Source organism: Cetorhinus maximus, chromosome 12 (assembly GCF_964194155.1).
Source record: "Cetorhinus maximus chromosome 12, sCetMax3.hap1.1, whole genome shotgun sequence".
NCBI classification, from domain to species: domain Eukaryota; kingdom Metazoa; phylum Chordata; class Chondrichthyes; order Lamniformes; family Cetorhinidae; genus Cetorhinus; species Cetorhinus maximus.
In genome coordinates, this window is record NC_135890.1 from 125,915,528 (window position 1) to 125,935,084 (window position 19,557).

General features: G+C 44.8%; 1 protein-coding gene across 4 annotated transcripts in view; it reads right to left on the reverse strand.

The window, feature by feature from the left end:
• The window catches only part of scarb1 (scavenger receptor class B, member 1), a 171,041-nt gene that overhangs the window by 94,634 nt on the left and 56,850 nt on the right, over nucleotides 1-19,557 (reverse strand). For 3 of the 4 annotated variants that reach the window (XM_078554622.1, XM_078554624.1, XM_078554623.1), the window contains exons 4-6: nucleotides 12,094-12,297; nucleotides 7,259-7,354; nucleotides 2,081-2,196 (exon numbers count right to left, since the gene is read on the reverse strand). In XM_078554622.1, coding sequence (XP_078410748.1) covers nucleotides 2,081-2,196; nucleotides 7,259-7,354; nucleotides 12,094-12,297 — 416 coding nt within the window. The remainder of the gene's footprint in view (nucleotides 1-2,080; nucleotides 2,197-7,258; nucleotides 7,355-12,093; nucleotides 12,298-19,557) is intronic. The other variant, XM_078554625.1, reaches the window with a different exon arrangement.

Below are 19,557 nucleotides of genomic sequence, written 5' to 3' on the forward strand. Positions count from 1 at the left end.
TCTAATTTCACCATCTGCCGTGGTGGGATTCGAACCCAGGGGCAGAACTTTCCCATTGGCACACGGGGGTGGGGGAGGGGGCTGGGGCGGGGGAGGGGGCGGGGGCGGGGGAGGGGGCGGGGCCCTGCACGTCCGTGTGTAAAATAATGCACAGTGACCTCGGGCGAGTGTCCTGACATCACCGCGCCCATCGCGATATTTTGTTGGGTGGGTGGGGGATGATCTCCGATGCGAACCCGTCATTAGTTCACGGGCCACTTAAGGCCCTTGACTCACCAATCGACGCAGATTTTTCGGTGCCCGTGTGATCTTTGGGTGCGATGGGCAGGCGGGTAGGACACATTTGTATAAACCTCACCCACGGGCAGGATAAGAGGACTCAGTGGGGGTGGCGAGTGGGCTCAGTGGCGTATTTATTTTTCAGAGTTACTGAGACTTGCCTGTGTGATCTGCAATACTTCAAAACACAGCCCAGCTGCTCGGTCTGGACTCAACCTCCAGGTCAGATCTCTGCAGTGAGGAATCTTTACTGGGCCTGCAGGTTTCAGGGAGCCTCCCTTAGCCTGGGAATGGGAGCTGAACTCTCCACTGGAGGCACCTCCTCTGAGGAGGAAGGGAGGGATAGAATAAGGAGGAGGCCAGGAGTGCACATTCAGCCTTCAGGGGAGCCACCTTTGGGAGGCCAGGCGCAGGCACAAGGGGTGCAGGGTCAAGAGGTTGTCCAAGGTGGAAGGGGCTGCAGAAGATGCCACTATCCTGCTGCCAGGGTTTACAGGCGGCGAAGCAGCTACCTCAATATGTCTGAGGGTGCAGTGCCGAAGGAGGCTCCATTTGGCACTCATCTGCGCCCACGTTGGTGTCAACACCTCTTCCTGCCCCACCCCGGCAGCGCTGAGCTTTTCAGCACGCGTTCCACACTGGCCGTTAATTGGCCAGCCAGTGTGAAATCGTGATCGGAGGCCTATCGCGGTTGGTGGTCCATTTCCCGGACACTCCCGGGCCCATCGACGGTGCCCGCACACTGATCTAAAAATCCTGACCTATAGAAACTTAGAAAATAGCAGCAGGAGTGGGTCATTCAGCCCCCCCAAGCCTGCTCCGCCACTCAATATGAACATGGCTAATCCTTTATCTCAACGCCCGACTCCTGCACTCTCCACATACCCCTTCATGCTTTTAGAGACCAGAAATCTATCTATTTCCTTCTTAAGTATATTCAGTTACTTGGCCTCTGAAACATTCATTCCCTCCACCGACGCACAGTAGCAGCAGTGTGTACCAGCTACAAGTTGCACTGCAGCAACTCACCAAGAGTCCTTATACAGAACCTTCCAAACCCATGACCGAAGGACAAGGGCAGCAGATAGGTGGGAACACCACCACCTGGAAATTCCCCTCCAAGCCACTCACCATCCTGACTTGGAAATATATCACCGTTCCTTCACTGTCGCTGGGTCAAAATCCTGGAACTCCCTCCCTAACAGCACTGTGGGTGTACCTACACCACATGGACTCAAGGGCAATTAGGAATGGGCAATAAATGCTGGCCTAGTCAGTGATGCCCACATCCCATGAAACAATGAAAAATGTTCCTTAAGTTCTCCAATATTTTCTCTACTAATTATTTCAAGTTCCTCACTCTTATTCACCCCTTGATTACCCTCTATTTTTGGTATGTAATTTGTTCCTTTGACTATAAATTCTCTCCACACATTAGTGTCAACAGACACAACAAATATATCGTAAATTATCATGTAGTCTGAGGTAACAGTGCATCAGATATCCAGTAGGTGCTTTGTAATGTGGCAGGTTTGCTATTTAAATACCGATTGTACCAGCAATAACTTTAATCAAACAATCTTCAGCACAACAACAGGGTCACTCCCTCTGAATAGGATTCAGCCCAAATGGAAACACAACATAGGTTTTCTCTTGATTTCCAGCCTGCATTTCTCCAAACAGACACAAGTATTACTTTGAGCCTACAGTTGCCAACTTGTATTTGGTTTTATCCCACAGAGCTTGTTGTAAGAAACCGGCATATTTTTGTGATTTAGATCAGTCAGTAATTGTTTCCTACCTGCAGGAGTCTGGGCTGAAAAAAGTTAATGCGTCTGAAGGAGTCATGAATGGAGGCCACATTTCACCTGCTGTTCCATTTATCATGTTGCACTGGTCAGAACGCCAATAGTTCACCTGGATTTAGAAAGAAAGGGATAAAATCAAATGGTATTAAGTTCAACATGTCTCGAATATTAGGCTGCATCAGTGCAAAGTGTCTTATCTCCTACTCTGTACCAATGAGCAGATGATTCAACCCAGCTCAATAAACACTGCCAATCATACTGTTTTTATTTCCAATTTCCAAATAATTTCACTTTTGTATTGAACAGTAATATTTTATTTCATTGCATTGCATTTTGTTATGATTCCCCAGCTGAGATTACCCCTGGACAGGCTTGATTCCAGAATGGAACCCAGCTTGAGAGACCCTAACTTTTATTCATTCGTTTAGATATGTGGAGAGTGGCTACTGAACAGAGTCACCAGAGTCAGCTGATGAATGTTTTGCAAATGAATAAAATATTTAATGACCAAGAAAAGGTGAATTCTATTACAATACTCCTTCACTCACAACTATACTGTTATAGATGTATACAGGTTTGTAAGGATAACACAAGTTCCAAAAGCTATCTTATACTTTAATATCCACAGTAAGTGTACATTCCATGTAAATCTTTGGCACCCTGTTGTCAGACACACCAAACTCTGAAACCAAGTGACAGATGCCACCTGAACCGGATGCTATGGATCTCTCCTCAACTCCTCCCTCCCCCCCACCCACCAGTGATTGTTACACCATGAGCCAAATGGTTTCACTGCAGTCCATTTATCACATGAGGGTTTCCAATCTCCACTCTCCAAGACCTCACCTTGGAATCTTCTCCCAAACCGATGTTTTCTCTCAGACGCCTTCTGCAATGGTTCACCTCCAGGGTTTCAAACTCTCCTTCTGATGTTCCTCTCCCCTGAGTCACCACATGCATTCAAGCTGTCTTCCACACACACTCTCACCGGCTCAGCCGTCAGCTGTATCACTGTTTCACAAGCCTATAGCAAAGAGTCACAGATCTTCAGTTGACTCTTTGGACCTTCTTTGGACCAAGCTGTTCTCGCTTTAAATCTGCTTTCTGCAGCTTTTGTCTCTTTAAATCTGAAGCTTGGAGCCTCTCTCTCTGCCCCTCACTATTAACTTCAATTAACAGGACATTTTTCCAGGTTCCTGCCCTTCCTTTGACTAGAAGGTCTGCTTGGAACTTTCCCCTGCTTCTGCCCCACTCCTTTGGCCTTGGGACCTTTTTGGGAAATCTGCAGCTCCCTCTCTCAGTGTCCAGTCTCTCTGGAGTCCTGGCTTCAAATTGAACTTAAAACTGCTGTTCTTTAGTTTTTCTGTGCGTGTCTGTGGGAGGGAGCCGCTTCTTCAGGCCCCCTGTTGCTCGGCAGCAGCCCAATTCTGCTACTCCTGTTTGTTTAGCCTAGCTGCAACAGCCATAAGAAACCTCATTAGAAACACAGTCACCTTTTTAAAGTGAAACTAAAACTCTATTTGACCTTTAACACACACATACAGAAATACAAATCAAACTTAAACTTTAAAGCTAAAACTCATTCCTAACACCCACAAATACAAATATAACTTACTTAAACTGTCTCTATTTCCTAAAAGCTTGCAGAACCATAATCAAGTCTTACAAAAACAAGATGATTGCTTATAACCTGTGTGTGTGGGGGTGTGGGATGCTGGGGCGTGGGAGAGGAGAGAGTGGGTGGGGAAAGGGTAAAGCAGCAGGGCAGGGGGCAGTCACAAGGAGGAAAACTGGGGCAGGCAAAGAAAGGGACAATGCAAGAATGTCAGATGTTCCAATGCATCTTACAGTCCATCAAGTTGTTTTGCAGTGTCATTACTGGTATAATACAGAAAGCTTTGCTGGAAAACCAAATGTTTCTGAAATTCCAGCTATTATTTGAAATGCAGGCTGATGTGTTTGGAGAGTGGCAAAGAAATGTAACCTCACAGCAAGATAAGAAAGGTGAGCAACTATTATTTAACAACAACAACTTATATTTATATAGTACTTTTCTTTATTTGTTCATGGGATGTGGGCTTCGCTGGCTGGGCCAGCATTTATTGCCCATCCCTAATTTCCCTTGAGAAGGTGGTGGTGAGCTGCCTTCTTGAACCGCTGCAGGAATAAAACATCCCAAGGTGCTTCACAGGAGCATTATAAAACCGATTGATACCGAGCCACGCAAGGAGATATTAGATCAAATGACCAAAAGCTTGGTCAAAGAGATAAGCCATTCCTTAAAGCCTCAGGGAGGACAGTGAGTTCGAGGGATTCCAAAGCAGCTAAAGGCACAGCCACCAAAGTTGGATGATTAAGATTGGGGTGGTCAGAATTCGGACAGGGCAGATTTCTGGGAGGGTTGTGGGGCTGGAGTTTAACAGATTTAACAGGAAGGACGAGGCCATGGAGGGATCTGAAAACCCAAGGATGAGAATTTTAAAAATCAAGACGTTGCTTAACCGAGAACCAATTGAAGTCAGTGAGCATATGGGTGATAGATAAATAGGATTTAATGTAATTTAGGAGACAGACAACAGAGTTTTATGAGCTAAAGTCTGCAGTGGTCTGACCAGAGGAACATTGAAATAGTCAAGTTTGTGAACTCAATGCGAAATTCACCAGAACGGCATTTATTGCCCACCCATCTGATAAACCTTGACATTAACAAAGCTGTTGGGTTTTTATGACAATCCAAAAGAGACATGATCACTTTTACTGGTACCAGCTTTGCTTTTTAAGACAAATTTAAGATTTTGGGCAAGGGATGCGAGGGATGCAAGGAAAAATTGTTTATGCAGTTAGTGGTACAGACCTGAAATTCACTGCCAAAACTGATGAATGATTTCTAAAGGAAATTGGATGGGAACTTGAAGGGAATAAACTTGCAGTATTATGGAGAAAGAGCGGGGGAATAGACTGACTTGATTGCTCTACGGACAGTAGACGTGGGCTCAACGGGCAAAATGGCCCCCTTCTGCTGAAATAACTCTGTCTCCATCGCCAGTAGAAATGATGAAGCAGTTGGGTTTTAACTAAGATATGGTCCTGCCGCCACCTTAAACATTCATTCCCTTCAGTGGCGACACCACCAGCTTCCCAAGGGCAATAAACAATGGACAATAAATGCCTGGTCTTGCAAATTCCACATCCTGAGAATCAATATAAAAAATACATAACCTGGGGCATCATAATCCAAACGCAATTCTGTTTGAGTTATGTCACTGACAAGTACACTTCACCAATCTTAGTGAACAGATGGGAAAGTGTGACTGATAATTGTTATGTTAGGTTTTACAAAGTGAACACTTTAAAGCAAATTATTTAATTCAATCTCATACAGGTAAAAACATACCCTGTCCTTTTTCTGGGCTAATTTGCTTGTTTTACACATTTCTATGCAACATCTAATGGCAAAGAATGAAAGACTACACCTCAACTTCCAGCTTCAGGTTCAAGGCTCCATCTTGCATTCTCCTTGTTGAAATGTGACCAAAAATCCAAGTGTCTCACTTTTCCTGGCAAACTCAGCCCTGTCGACCTTGCAAAGTTCTCCTTACTAACATCTGAGGGCTAGTGCCAAATTTGGGAGAGCTGTCCCACAGACTAGTCAATCAACAGCCTGACAGTCATCCTCACAGAATCATACCTTACACATAATGTCCCAAACACCACCATCACCATCCCTGGTTATCTCCTGTCCCACCGGCAGGACAGACCCAGCAGAGCTGGTGGCACAGTGGTAAACAGTCGGGAGGGAGTTGCCCTGGGAGTCATACCTGGCAAAAAGGAAGATGGTTGTAGTTGTTGGACGTCAGTCATCTCAGTTCCAGGATATCACTGCAGGAGTTTCTCAGGTTAGTGTCCTCAGCCCAACCATCTTCAGCTGCTTCATCAATGACCTTCCTTCCATCATAAGGTCAGAAGTGGGGATGTTAACTGATGATTGCACAATGTTCAGCACCATTCGCGACTCCTCAGATACTGAAGCAGTCCATGTCCAAATCCAGCAAGACCTGGACAATATCCAGGCTTGGGCTGACAAGTGGCAAGTAACATTCGTGCCACACAAGTGTCAGGCAATGACCATCTCCAACAAGAGAGGATCCAACCATCACCCCTTGATGTTCAATGGCATTACCATTACTGAATCCCCCACTATCAACATTCTGGGGGTTACCATTGACTAGAAACTGAACTGGACTAACCATATAAATACTGTGGTTACAAGAGCAGGTCAGAAGCTAGGAATCCTGTGGCGAGTAACTCACCTCCTGACTCCCCAAAGCCTGTCCACCATCTCCAAGGCACAAGTCAGGAGTGTGATGGAATGCTCCCCACTTGCCTAGATGAGTGCAGCTCCCACAACACTCAAGAAGCTTGACACCGTCCAGGACAAAGCAGCCCCGCTTGATTGGCATCACATCCACAAATATTCACTCCCTCCACCACCGACGCACAGTAACAGCAATGTGTACCATCTACAAGATGCACTGCAGGAATTTCCCAAAGCTCCTTAGACAGCACCTTCCAAACCCACGACCACTACCATCTAGAAGGACAAGGGCAGCAGATACATGGGAATACCACCACCTGGAAGTTCCCCTCCAAGTCACTCACCATCCTGACTTGGAAATATATCGCCATTCCTTCATTGTCGCTGGGTCAAAATCCTTGAACTCCCTCCCTAACAGCACTGTGGGTGTACCTACACCACATGGACTGCGGCGGTTCAAGAAGGCAGCTCACCACCACCTTCTCAAGGGCAACTAGGGATGGGCAATAAATGTTAGCCAGGCCAGTGAAGCCCACATCCTGTGAATGAATTTTAAAAATGACGCTTGCAATGCATCTCCTGGAGATCAAGAGATTGAAGGTGAACCAAGTGGACAGACTAGTCAAAATAATTAATTGTAATCTTAGATTTCAACCCAAATGGATTAAAAGGAGCAAAAAGTAAGAGAAGCACACAGGATCAATTCAGGTGCTGAAAGAAAAGCTACTGGTTTTATTGAGATGTGTGTTAGGGGTTAATGTGACAGAATAGAAAAATGATTGAAAAGTTGAGAGCTGCTGTAGCCAACAACGATACAGATTTAGCCTGAGCAAATAACACTTCATGATTCACAAACCTCTTTAAGACCATTCCAGTTGTCTACTAGATGAACTTTAGCAATATTATTGACTCCTGTATAAACCGTGAATAACCCAGCATTCGAGTTGTTCATCTGTAAAGAAATAGGAAAGTCAGTATCAAGTACAACTATCTTATGCAATATAAAGCTATACAATTGTCCAGTCTTCAAAGTGTTACTTAGAAATTGCAAAATGGAAAATGGCCGTTCAGTTCACCCAGTTCATCCTGAGGCTCCATCTTCAACCCCAGGAGTAATCCTCTTCCAAAAGCCTTGTTTGACCAACCTTCTTGTATTATTTGAAGTACTAACAAAAAGAGAAGACGAGGGCACTGCAGTGGATGCAATACATTGGCTACAGAACAGGGGACAGAGCTTATGTAAGTGACTCAGACTGTTGGTCCCCATTTACATAGGATCACAGAACGAGACATTCGGCCCATAAAGCCTGTGCTGGCAATTTGAAAGAACTATTGCTGTGAATATCTAATTTCACATGTTTTAGGAATATAACGTAAGTGTGGCCTATGCTTATTTAATCAGGCCAGAGTTGGAAGTGGGAAAAGACTAAACATTGGGTGGTCCCCTTTCTGAGTCCTGGTAGAGATGGGGTGTCTATAGCTGTCTTCATAAGGGGTTTAAATTATTCATATGATTTCCCAGAACAAAGGGAAGGTTTGGGAATTGCAGATAATTAATTTTAATCTCCATCTGGGACATCCAGAGAATGCCTTGTTCCTGTGGAGATAGATTGCAGAGAGGTTTTTTTGGGTTTTGGGTTTAGTTGTGTGATTTCTCACAGAGGCAGCCAGTTGAAGTCTGGGAACAGCTTTGTGATAGGCAGAGAGAGAATTTGCTAGGAGCTGTAGACCAGGAGCAAAGGGCTATCAGAAACCAATCTGATTTGGAGTCACTAAGCAAGAAATCAGTGAGGTCAATGCTTGTGTGGGGTGGTCACAATCATGAGGTGTTGAAGGAGGGTTGGAGCGTTTGTCTGGCCAGATGCGAGTGAAAGGGCCCCAAAAAATGTCATTTCTCAGAATAGTGGGAACACTGAGGAGAATCAAAGGCCAGAATCTTCTGTTCGGGCCCCACTCGCCGATGTGTAAAATGACACGCTGTGATGTCAGGCATGCGTCCCAATGTCACCGCGCATCATTCAGATCCTCAGTTCAGTGAGCTCGCACCGGAGTGAGCTGCGCGTCCGCTGAACTGTCAAAAGCCTATTAAGGCCATTTAGATTCCAATTAAGATCATGAACTGAGCTGCCCGTCCAATCTTAAGGTCGGGGGGGCAGGTGAAGAGCCCAGGCGGCCTTTGCATTTTTCATGAAATCTCATCCACGGGCGAGATGAGGTTTCATAAAAGGTTTATAAATTAAATAAATTTTTTAATTAAAATTCATTGACATGTCCCAGCTCATGTGACAGTGTCACATATGGGGACATGACTTGATTTTTTTTTCTTCATTAAAATTTTTTAAAAATCAAAATAATCTCCCTAAGGTAGCTCTGTGCCTCAGGGAGATTTCTGCGCTCTTTCACACACATGCACGAAAGAGCAGAGGCCCCGAATCAGCCTACTCCCCCACCCCTGCCCACACAGGGAGCGCTCAGCGCTTCTGGATGCACATCATGCTGGGCAGGCCTTAATTGGCCCACCCATGCAAAATGGTGACGCCCAGCTGATTGTGGGTGGCGATTGGCTGTGTGCCTACCTGCGCCCGCTCCCGCCCAACCCCCCACAATGGGGGGAAAATTCTCCCCAGAGTGAATTTTTGAGAGCTGTGACACATCTTGGCTTGGTCCCAGGTGAAATGAAGGGCCCCTCAAGATCCTGGAAGTACAGGGGAACTCTTGGGTGGCAATAAAAGTTGAACTGGTAGTGTGCTGTTGACGTTTTCAGGTGTAAAGTATGAGTGTTTACAAAATATAGTGTTACTTTATTAGTACTTACTTTGTTTAACTCTTGTACAGTAAAAGTGTTTTGTTTAAAATATGAAATCTGGTGGCATAATTCTTTCAGTTACTAACTGGGAGTTCAACTCTTTTTTTTAAAGTTCCTGGTCTCCGCTAAGATCGTAACACCATCTAATTAGTTCCTGCTCTTTTCCCATAGCCCTAAAAATTATTACTTCAAGTATTTATCAAATGCCCTTTGAAACTTATTCTTGATTCTGTTTTCCACTACCCTTTCAGGCATTGCATTCCACATCAAAACCACGAACTGCATTATTACTTTCCTCTGGCTTTTTTGCATTATTTAAAATTTGTCCCCTGTTACTTGCCCTCCTGCCACTGGAAACATTTTCTTCCTATCAGCTTTATCAAAGCTCCTCAGAATTTTGAATTTGTCTATTGAATCTCCCCTTAACCTTCTCTGCTCTAAAGAGAACAATCCCAGCTTCTCCAGTCTCTCTGTATAACTGAAGTCCATTATTCTTGGTTCCATTCTAGTAAATCGATTTCATACTTTCTCCGAAGCCGTGAGATCCTTCCTGAATTGCAGTGCCCAGAATTTTATTCCAATACTCCAGTTGAGGCCAAATCAGTCTCTTATAAAGGATAACCCTAACCTCCTTGCTTTTGGACTCTTATGCGTCTATTAATAAAGCCAAGGATTCTGTATATTTTAACAACCTTCTCAACTTGCCCTGCCACCTTCAAGACTTTGTTTACATACACCCCTATATCTCTCTGCTCCTACACCCCCATTAAAATTGTACCATTTTGCTTATATTGTCTCTCTCATTCTTCCTACCAAAATGCATCATTTCACACTCCTCTGCACTAAATTTCATTTGGCTATTCTACCAGCCTGTCTATGTCTTCCTGAAGTCTGTTACTATCCTCCTCACTCTTTACTACATTTCCAAGCTTCATCTCATCTGCAAACTTTGAAATAATTCCCTGAAAACCCAAGTCTAGGTCATTAATATACATCAAAAAGAGTTGTGATCATATTGCTGAACCTTGGGGAAGAGAGGCACAGAAACATGGATCTATATAGCACCTTTCACAAGCTCAGGAAAACCCAAAGTGCTTTACAGCCAATCTGGTACTTTTGTAGTCAATTCTGTAACACAGGGAGCACGCCAATCAATTTGCACATAGCAAACTCTCACAAACCACACTGCCCTCATCAACGTTCATAATTCCTTTATCAAAGAGCACAATCAAGTCAGACAGATATGATTTGCCTTTAATATGTCTGTGCTGGCTTTCATTAATTAACCCATGCTTTTACATCTGTCAATTATCCTTGGCTCAGATTATTGTCCCAAAGCTTCTCCACCACTGGGTGATCGACATGTACTTGTTGGATTTATGCCTCTTCCCTGTTTTTTTGAGCAGGGAGGTAACACTTGCAATCCTCCAGTCCTCTGACATTACTCTCATCCAAGGAAGGTTGTAAGATTGTGCACAGACTCTGCATCAATTCCATTCTTACCCCTCTCAGTATCCTAGGCTGCTACCCAGCTGGACAGAGTGACCTTTCTATTTTAGGGACTATCAGCTTTAAGTACTTCTTCTTTATCTATGTTTATTCTACCCAATTTCTCTATTCCTCACCAGCTAAGGCAGCTCAACATCACCTTCATGGGAAATTAGGATTAGATAACAAATGTAGGCCTTGCCAGCTACACTCAACCCAAATGTGAATAAAATAAAAAAAACTTTGTCCTTCACTGCAACATTGCCAGTGTTAGTGGACAGAAATGCAAAGTAATCATTTAGTAGCTCAGCCCTGCCCTCTGCTTTGACTTTCATATTCTGAACCTCAGGCCACAAACTCCAGAATCTAATTAGCTTTTCTTTAAATAGCTTTACCTGAAGTATTGTTTTAATGTCTCATGAGCTCCTAAATTTCTTCATCTCCTTCCCATCACCCACAGCCTTCCCCAAAAATACAATGATTGATGTCTTAACCAAAATGCAGATCCTCGAATTATTCCATCTCCTGTTGCAGAATCATATCAACATCTCCTTCAGTTTGTTCTGTTCCTCAGATATACAGAAGGAATTGACTATAAAGACACATGTTGGTAATATTGTCCAGCCCCAGTTTGTAATTTCCCTGGTGCATTCTCCATGGCAATGCCTCATCCAATCAGAGTTGACTTGCTAACCAATCAGCACTCTTTTCTCATGCGGTATAATTGATGCTCTTTTTGAAATTTGGAATTCTTGTGTTTGTCCTGATGAGTGTAAGATGAAAAGCTTCAGCAATATGTGTCTCTTTTCAGCAAAACACAGAAAAGGTTCAATTTCAAATCCTGGGAACTACAGTGTGAATTGAAATCTTTGGGGAAGTAGATGGAATGTTAGAAAACATTTAGAATGCAGAAGGGTTATGGGAATTACAAGGTAGTCTCAGAAGTGCGGTGCTGCACTCGACAACCTGAAGCAGTAACAAGAACATCTGGTCAAGGATTAGATAAAATCATTAGGATTTCCAAGTAGTTTCTGATAAGGCCCTCGGCGGGAGGTGCACTTAGGCTGGGGAAGCAGCCAAGGCTGAGGGGGTGGGGGAGGTGGAGGGGAAGAAAGCGGCAGGTGATAGCTTTTTGGAAATCAAGAAGAGTCTGTGAGCTGGGTGGTGACAATAAGTGACTCCAGACAATAATGGAAGGCAATTCTTCAGGTTCGATTGATGTATAAGGACAATGTTTGACCAATCCTGAGCTGGTTATAGGATTAGTTTTAGTCTTTTCTAGAAGGCACATGGAAGGGGTTAACTCCAAATTAAGCTACGCATTAGACAGGACTTGCCCAGAATGTAAACATTTACTCATTTTTGATTTACTTTTTAGTCTTAAAAAAAATACTCACTTCAACGAACAAACCAAACTTTCCTTTAAATGGGATAATGCCTGGAAATATTCTATTAAGAAAGTCAACAAGTGGATCATCATATCCCCACATTATCTCCTTCACAGACTTCTTAATAAATGGAGTCTCATTAAAGGTCTTCAAAGCAGTGCTGAAGATAAGTTTCAAAGCGTAGGGCAAATCTTCAGCCATTAAGGCTGCACCCTGGAATTAAATCATAAACATTGTAAGAAAATTAAAAATATTAAAAACATAAAACTAATATACAATCACTGCTCACGGGTTGTCAGTCCCTTCCTCAGGGAATTTCAGCCTTTTACCTTCACCACTAGTTCTATCAGATCAGTACAATGTCACAAAAAGAACGCATCATATTTCTCCTATTAATGAATCAATCTTACTTCAAACAAAATTCACAGCTCTCCTCCAGCACATCTAATCTCTTCCTCAATGAAGGCTCTGAGTTTTCCATTTTAATGAGGCCCTTTCAGATGCCTCATTTCACATACTTGTCCGTGTCTATTCTGGACTCTCTCTCACTCTTCACAGTGAGATCAAAACAGTTTCAATTCGGAGTCATGAAGTCCTTTGCCATCACTCAGACAAACAAACTATTCCTTTGCTTTGTCCTTGAGGATTCACTTTGCTTATAAAAACACACTTTCAAATCCTTTCAGATGAATCCAGAAACGGGATTCCTGGGATTGCAGATAAATAACCTTTCTGAAACATTTCTGGGATAACCGAAGAGGGAAAAAAAGTAACTTCAAAGCTCCTATAATCACCACCAAGTCATGAATATTGGCAGCAAATGACAACTGCCCACAACGGGTTCTGCCAGGATTGCCCATTCCAGACCTTGTCGCTGCCTTGCACCGGTCATGGGCAGAGCTAAATGTTAGCAAAGTAGCAGGGGTAGCTGCTCGGAATATGGCAGAGTTAGGCACCAAATAATCCTCATAAAACTGTGGCCAGTGGCTATGCTGGGAAAGCTCATAGAAAACCCTCCTGTAGCTGCAGTTATCGGAGGAAGGGAGAAAAAAAATTGAGAACTGAGGGCATCAGTCCTCAGGCTAGTGCCCTCATTTACCCTCCTCCCATCATTGAATCAGGAGCATTGGTCCTTGCTGAGGGTTCCAACGTTCAGCCGTATTCACTATTCTGATACTTTAGTGTCAGAACTAGAACAAGGCCTGGATAATGTCCAATGTTAGGTTGGCCAATGGCAGATAAAATTTGTGCTAAGTAAAGACCATCTCCAAATGGCACAACTAACAGCCATCAACACCTTGGATGTCAACATGGACAAGAAGCCAAAATGATGCAATAAGATTAACACCATGGTGACAAGAGCAGGCCAGAGCTTGGATGAATGACCCACATCCTGACTCCTCATAGGCTTATCACCATCATCAAGGCTCCAGGCAGGAGCAGGAAGGAGCTGTGGCTCATTGGGTAGCACTGTTGCAAGAGGTCACAGGTTGAAGTCCCACTCCAGAGCAGTACAGTGGGAGCTCAGTGCTGTTGGAGGGGGACTGAGGGAGTGCTGCAGAGTTGGAGGTGGCATTTTTCAAATCAGATGTTAAACCCAGGCCCCATCTTCCTTCTTAGGTGAAGGCACAGTAGCACTATTCAAAACAAAGCATGAGAGAATTCTTCCAAGGGTTCTGGCTAACACTTGTCCCTTAAGCAACATTAAAACAGATTATCTGGCTGTTATAACAGTTAATGTGACTTGTTGAGTTCAAATTGACTCCCACATTTCACAACAGTGACTACACTTCAAAAGCACTTCATTGGCTGCAAAGTTCTTTGAGATGCCCTGTCGTGAAAGGCACTATAGAAATCCAAGTTGCTTAAGAATTTCTGTATAAGTTTTCTGAAAAGAATGCCTGAGATTCACTGTTAAAAATGTGTTACTGATGAAGGAGCTTGCTGTGGTTCTCATTACCTTACATACACACAGATGCCTCGTGACCTGCAGGCAGTCACACAATCATTTGCAAAAATAAGTAAACAACAACAGACAAAAGGCCAGACATCCTATGGCTAAAAGTGTAGGAGGTTCACGTGAGAAAAAAAACTCTATGGATTAAGTCAAGCGGGACTCGGACCAATCAAAGGCCAATCGAGTGGCTCAGAAGCCTCGAGCACGAGGTCAGTTGCTGCACAGCCAAAGTTTAAAATCAGGCTGAAAACTCTCATCGATACAGCGTTGTCAGGAGTAAGACCATCTTTCAAGTTTACGTTTTTAGCACTAACGCTGTTGGATTTGTAGTGAAATTGTGCCAGTTGTGATTCTCAATCTCTTGGACATCACAAACTCTTTTTTTTTCAAACCCATCCTTACGTCTGTGGTTGCAACATTTGGAAGTTTCATACCAACCAGAAAACAAGAGTTTGTTACACTGGTTCCTTCACAGTTGGAATCTCTATCCACCCACTCCATCACTGGCACACTGCGGCAGAGAATGTGCACTGAACAGTATGGGCTGAATTCTCGGCCTGTCGGGTGAGTGGGCCTGACCCAATCTCCGGCGGGCGGGGATCTGATCCCCGCCGGAGAAGTGGGCCCCGCCGCCATTTTAAGTGGGCGGGCCAATTAAGGCTCGCCCAGCGTGACGCCTGGCGGGAAGCGCTATGCGTTTCCTGTGTGGTGGGGGTGGAGGGGGATTCCCCAATTGTCAGAGTGCGCTCTGTCGCACATGCGCATGATAAAGCGCACATCTCCCTGAGGCTAAGCGCTGCCTCAGGGGGATCACTGACAGCTGCACAAACTTTAAAAATAGAAAAATTTAAAAATCATTTACATGTCCCCCTCATGTGACAATGTCACACAAGATGGGACATGTTAATAAATTTCACAAACACTTTAATAAACTTTTTTAAAACCCTGCATGAAACCTCATCCCGCCGGTGGACGAGGTTTCATGTTTTTTCTATTCCCCGCTGGGGCTCCTGGCATTTCGCCAGCTTTAAGGTTGGACGGGCAGGTCCTTTAACTGTTTTAATTATCCTGTCAAAGGCCTCAATTTGCCATTGACAGGTTGGTGGGCAGACAGCTGATCTCGCTGTGTCCCCGCCTTCCTGAATATTTAAATGGGGCTGGATGATGTCGGGGATTCCTCCCAATGTCATCCCGCATCATTTTCCCATTGGTGAGCGGGCCCCGCCCCCAACTCACCGACAGAAAAATTCAGCCCTATGTATTTCCGGATGAAGAACAAGCTGCTGTGCCCTTACTTAATGAATCAAACATTTTAGGCAACGTCCATAAATTGCAACAGAAGAGCTAATCCTTCTTCAGTACCCAAGTCAGCCACATCCAGTTCCAAAAATACTTCTATATTACTTTTCCCTCAATCATAAAGCCAAAGCCATACCTCACTTCTTCTGGGATAACAAAGTCACCCATGTCCACATTTCCACTGCTCATACGGTTCAGACACCAAAACAAGTGGTGCAGAAATAAAGCTGGAGAATTTGCATTGGGACTCAGCCATTTGCACCAGAGGTTACAGAAATAGGAGGTTTAATTTTTTCAGAAGGTACAGACAGAAAAACTCCTTATTTAACTTTCATTCAGCAGAGCTCGATGTTTATCCTTTGCTACCAGGTGAAAATCACTGTTCACACATGAGGAAAGGATGATTTTGGAGCCAGTCTTTTCCTTAATCCGGGTTTATTCACAAGATGACAGAGTACAGGCACTGTACACCCACTCCGACACCCAGTGTAACCTGGCTTTTACGCATTTGGATTATTCCCTGATCTTTCCCCAACTGGTGGCAGTTGCCCTCGATTACAAACTGAAGCACGCACTCCATTGTAGCATAATTCCAACATTAACACTAGCACACATTAACATTAACACCACTTCAGTTCTGTTGAAGGGTCATGTGGACCCGAAATGTCAGCTCTTTTCTTCTCCACCGATGCTGCCAGACCTGCTGAGTTTTTCCAGGTAATTCTGTTTTTGTTTAACACTACGTGTCCTGGTACATGAATCACAAAGTTAGTATGAAGGTACAGCAAGTGATTAGGAAGACAAATGGGGTGTTGGCATTTATTCAAGAGGAATAGAATATAAAAGTAGAGATATTTTACTACAGTCATACAGGGTATTGGTGAGGCCACATCTGGAGTACCGTGTAAAGTTTAGGTCTCCTTACTTAAGAAAGGATGTAAGAAGCAGTTAAGAGAGGGTTCACTCAACTGATTCTTGGAATGAGGCATTTAACTAATGAGGAAAGGTTGGAGAGGCTGGGCCTGTATCCATTGGAGTTTAGAAGATTGAGAGGTGAATTTATTGAAACATATAAGATCCTGAGGGGGCTTAACAGGGTGAATGCTAAAAGGATGTTTCCCCTTATGGGAGAAAATAGAACAATGGGACACAGTTTAAAAATAAGGGGTCTCCCATTTAAGATGGAGATGAGAATTTTTTCCTCTCAGAGGGTTGGTTAGTCTGTGGAATTTTCTTCCCCAGAGAGCAGTTGAGGCAGGGTCATTGAATATTTTTAAGGCTCAGTTAGATAGATTCTTGATTGACAAGGGAGTCAAAGGTCATCGGGGGTAGACAGGAAAGTTGAGGCCACATTCAGACCAGCCTTGAACTTATCAAATAGCTCGAGGGGCTGAATGGCCTGCTCCTGCTCCTAATTTGTACCCCAGAACTTCTAATCTGGGCCAGGATCTCTATTTCAAACCCAGATCAGACAAAGTGTTACTTACTTACCCTCCTATGATTGTTCAGGCATGTCTTCTAATAGAGGACCCTTCCAAACTCGGCAGGGCAGGGGAGGCAGTGGTGTAGTGGTATTGTCACTAGATTAATAATCCAGAGACCCAGGGTAATGCTCTGGGGAACCGGGTTCAAATCCGAATCCCACCATAGCAAATGGCAATAAAAGTCAGGAATTAAAAGTCTTAATGATGTCGACTGTCAGAAAAACTCAGTTGGATCAAACCATCAAAAAGTCAATAAAAAGGAATGAAACCGGACAGACCACCCGGCATTCCCCTAGGCCCCGGAAACAACAATGCAGCCTGGTCGACCCTGTAAAGCCCTCCTTACATCTGGGGGCTTGTTAGAGAATCTCACAGACTAGTCAACATCCTCACAGAATCGTACCTTACAGATAACGTCCCAGACACCAGCATCATCATCTCTGGGTATGTCCTGTGCCACCGGCAGGACAGACCCAGCAGAGGTGGCAGCACAGTGGTATACAGTCAGGAGAGAGTTGCCCTGGAAGTTCTCAACATCGACTCCAGACCCCATGAAGTCTCATGGCATCAGGTCAAACGTGGGCAAGGAAACCTCCTGCTGATTACCACATACCGCCCTCCCTCAGCTGATGAATCAGTGCTCCTCCATATTGAACACTACTTGGAGGAAGCACTGAGGGTGCGGAATGTACTCTGGGTTGGGGACTACAATGCCCATCACCAAGAGTGGCTTGGTAGCACTATTGCTGGCTGAGTCCTAAAGGACATAGCTGCTAGACTGGGTCTGCGACAGGTGGTGAGGGAAGCAACAAGAGGGAAAAACATACTTGACCTCATCCTCACCAACCTGTCTGTCGCAGATGCATCTGTCCATGACAGTATCGGTAGGAGTGACCACCCCACAGTCGTTGTGGAAATGAAGCTCTGTCCCCACATTGAGGATACCCTCCATCGTGTTGTGTGGCACTACCACCGTGCTAAATGGGATAGATTTCAAACAGATCTAACAAATCAAGACTGGACATCCATGAGGTGCTGTGGGCCATCAGCAGCAGCAGAATTGTACTCGAACACAATCTGTAGCCTCATGGTCCGGCATATCCCCCACTCTACCATTACCATCAAGCCAGGGGATCAACCCTGGTTCAATGAAGAGTGCAGGAGGGCATGACTGGAGCAGCACCGGGCATACTTAAAAATCAGGTGTCAACGTGGTGAAGCTACAACACAGGACTACTTGCGTGCCAAACAGCATAAGCAACAAGTGATAGACAGAGCTAAGAGATCCCACAACCAACGGATCAGATCTAAGCTCTGCAGTCCTGCCACATCCAGTTGTGAATGGTGCTGGGCAATTAAACAACTCACTGGAGGAGGAGGCTCCACAAATATCCCCATCCTCAATGATGGAGGAGCCCAACACATCAGTGCAAAAGATAAAGTTGAAGCATTCGCAGCAATCTTCAGCCAGAAGTGCTGAGTGGATGATCCATCTCGGCCTCCTCCGGAGGTCCCCAGCATCACAGATGCCAGTCTTCAGCCAATTCAATTCACTCCGTGTGATATCAAGAAACGGCTGAAGGCACTGGATACTCCAAAGACTATGGGCCCTGACAATATTCCAGCAATAGTACTGAAGACTTGTGCCCCAGGACTTGCCGCGCTCCTAGCCAAGCTGTTCCAGTACAGCTACAACACTGGCATCTACCCGGCTATGTGGAAAATTGCCCAGGTATGTCCTGTACACAAAAAGCAGGACAAATCCAAGCCGGCCAATTCCCGCCCCATCAGTCTACTCTCCACCATCAGTAAAGTAATGGAATGGGTCATCAACAGTGCTATCAAGCAGCACTTGCTTAGCAATAAGCTGCTCACTGACCACTTTGGGTTCCACCAGGGCCACTCAGCTCCTGACCTCATTACAGCCTTGGTTGAAACATAGACAAAAGAGCTGGACTCCTGAGGTGAGCTGAGAGTGTCTGCCCTTGACATCAAGGCAGCATTTGACTGAGTGTGGCATCAAGGAGCCCTAGCAAAACTGGAGTCAATGGGAATCGGAGGGAAACTCTCCACTGGTTGGAGTCATACCTAGCACAAAGGAAGATGGTTGTGGTTGTTGGAGGTCAGTCATCTCAGCTCCAGGACATCACTGCAGGAGTTCCTCAGGGTTGTGTCCTCGGCCCAACCATCTTCAGCTGCTTCATCAATGACCTTCCTTCCATCATAAGATCAGAAGTGGGGATGTTCGCTGATGATTGCACAATGTTCAGCATCATTCGTCACTCCTCAGATATTGAAGCAGTCCATGTCCAAATGCAGCAAGACCTGGACAATATCCAGGCTTGGGCTGACAAGTGGCAAGTAACATTCGCGCCACACGAGTGTCAGGCAATGACCATCTCCAACATGAGAGAATCTAACCATCGCCCCTTGACATTCAATGGCATTTCCATCGCTGAATGCCCCACTATCAACATCCTGGGGGTTACCATTGACCAGAAACTGAACTGGACCAGCCATTTGAATTCTGTAGCTACAAGAACAGGTCAGAGGCTCGGAATCCTGTGGTGAGTAACTTACCTCCTGACCCCTCAAAGCCTGTTCACCATCTACAAGGCACAAGTCAGGAGTGTGATGGAATACTCCCCACTTGCCTGGATGAGTGCAGCTCCTACAGCACTCAAGAAGCTCGACAGAATCACACAGTGCAGAAGAGGCCCTTCGGCCCATCGA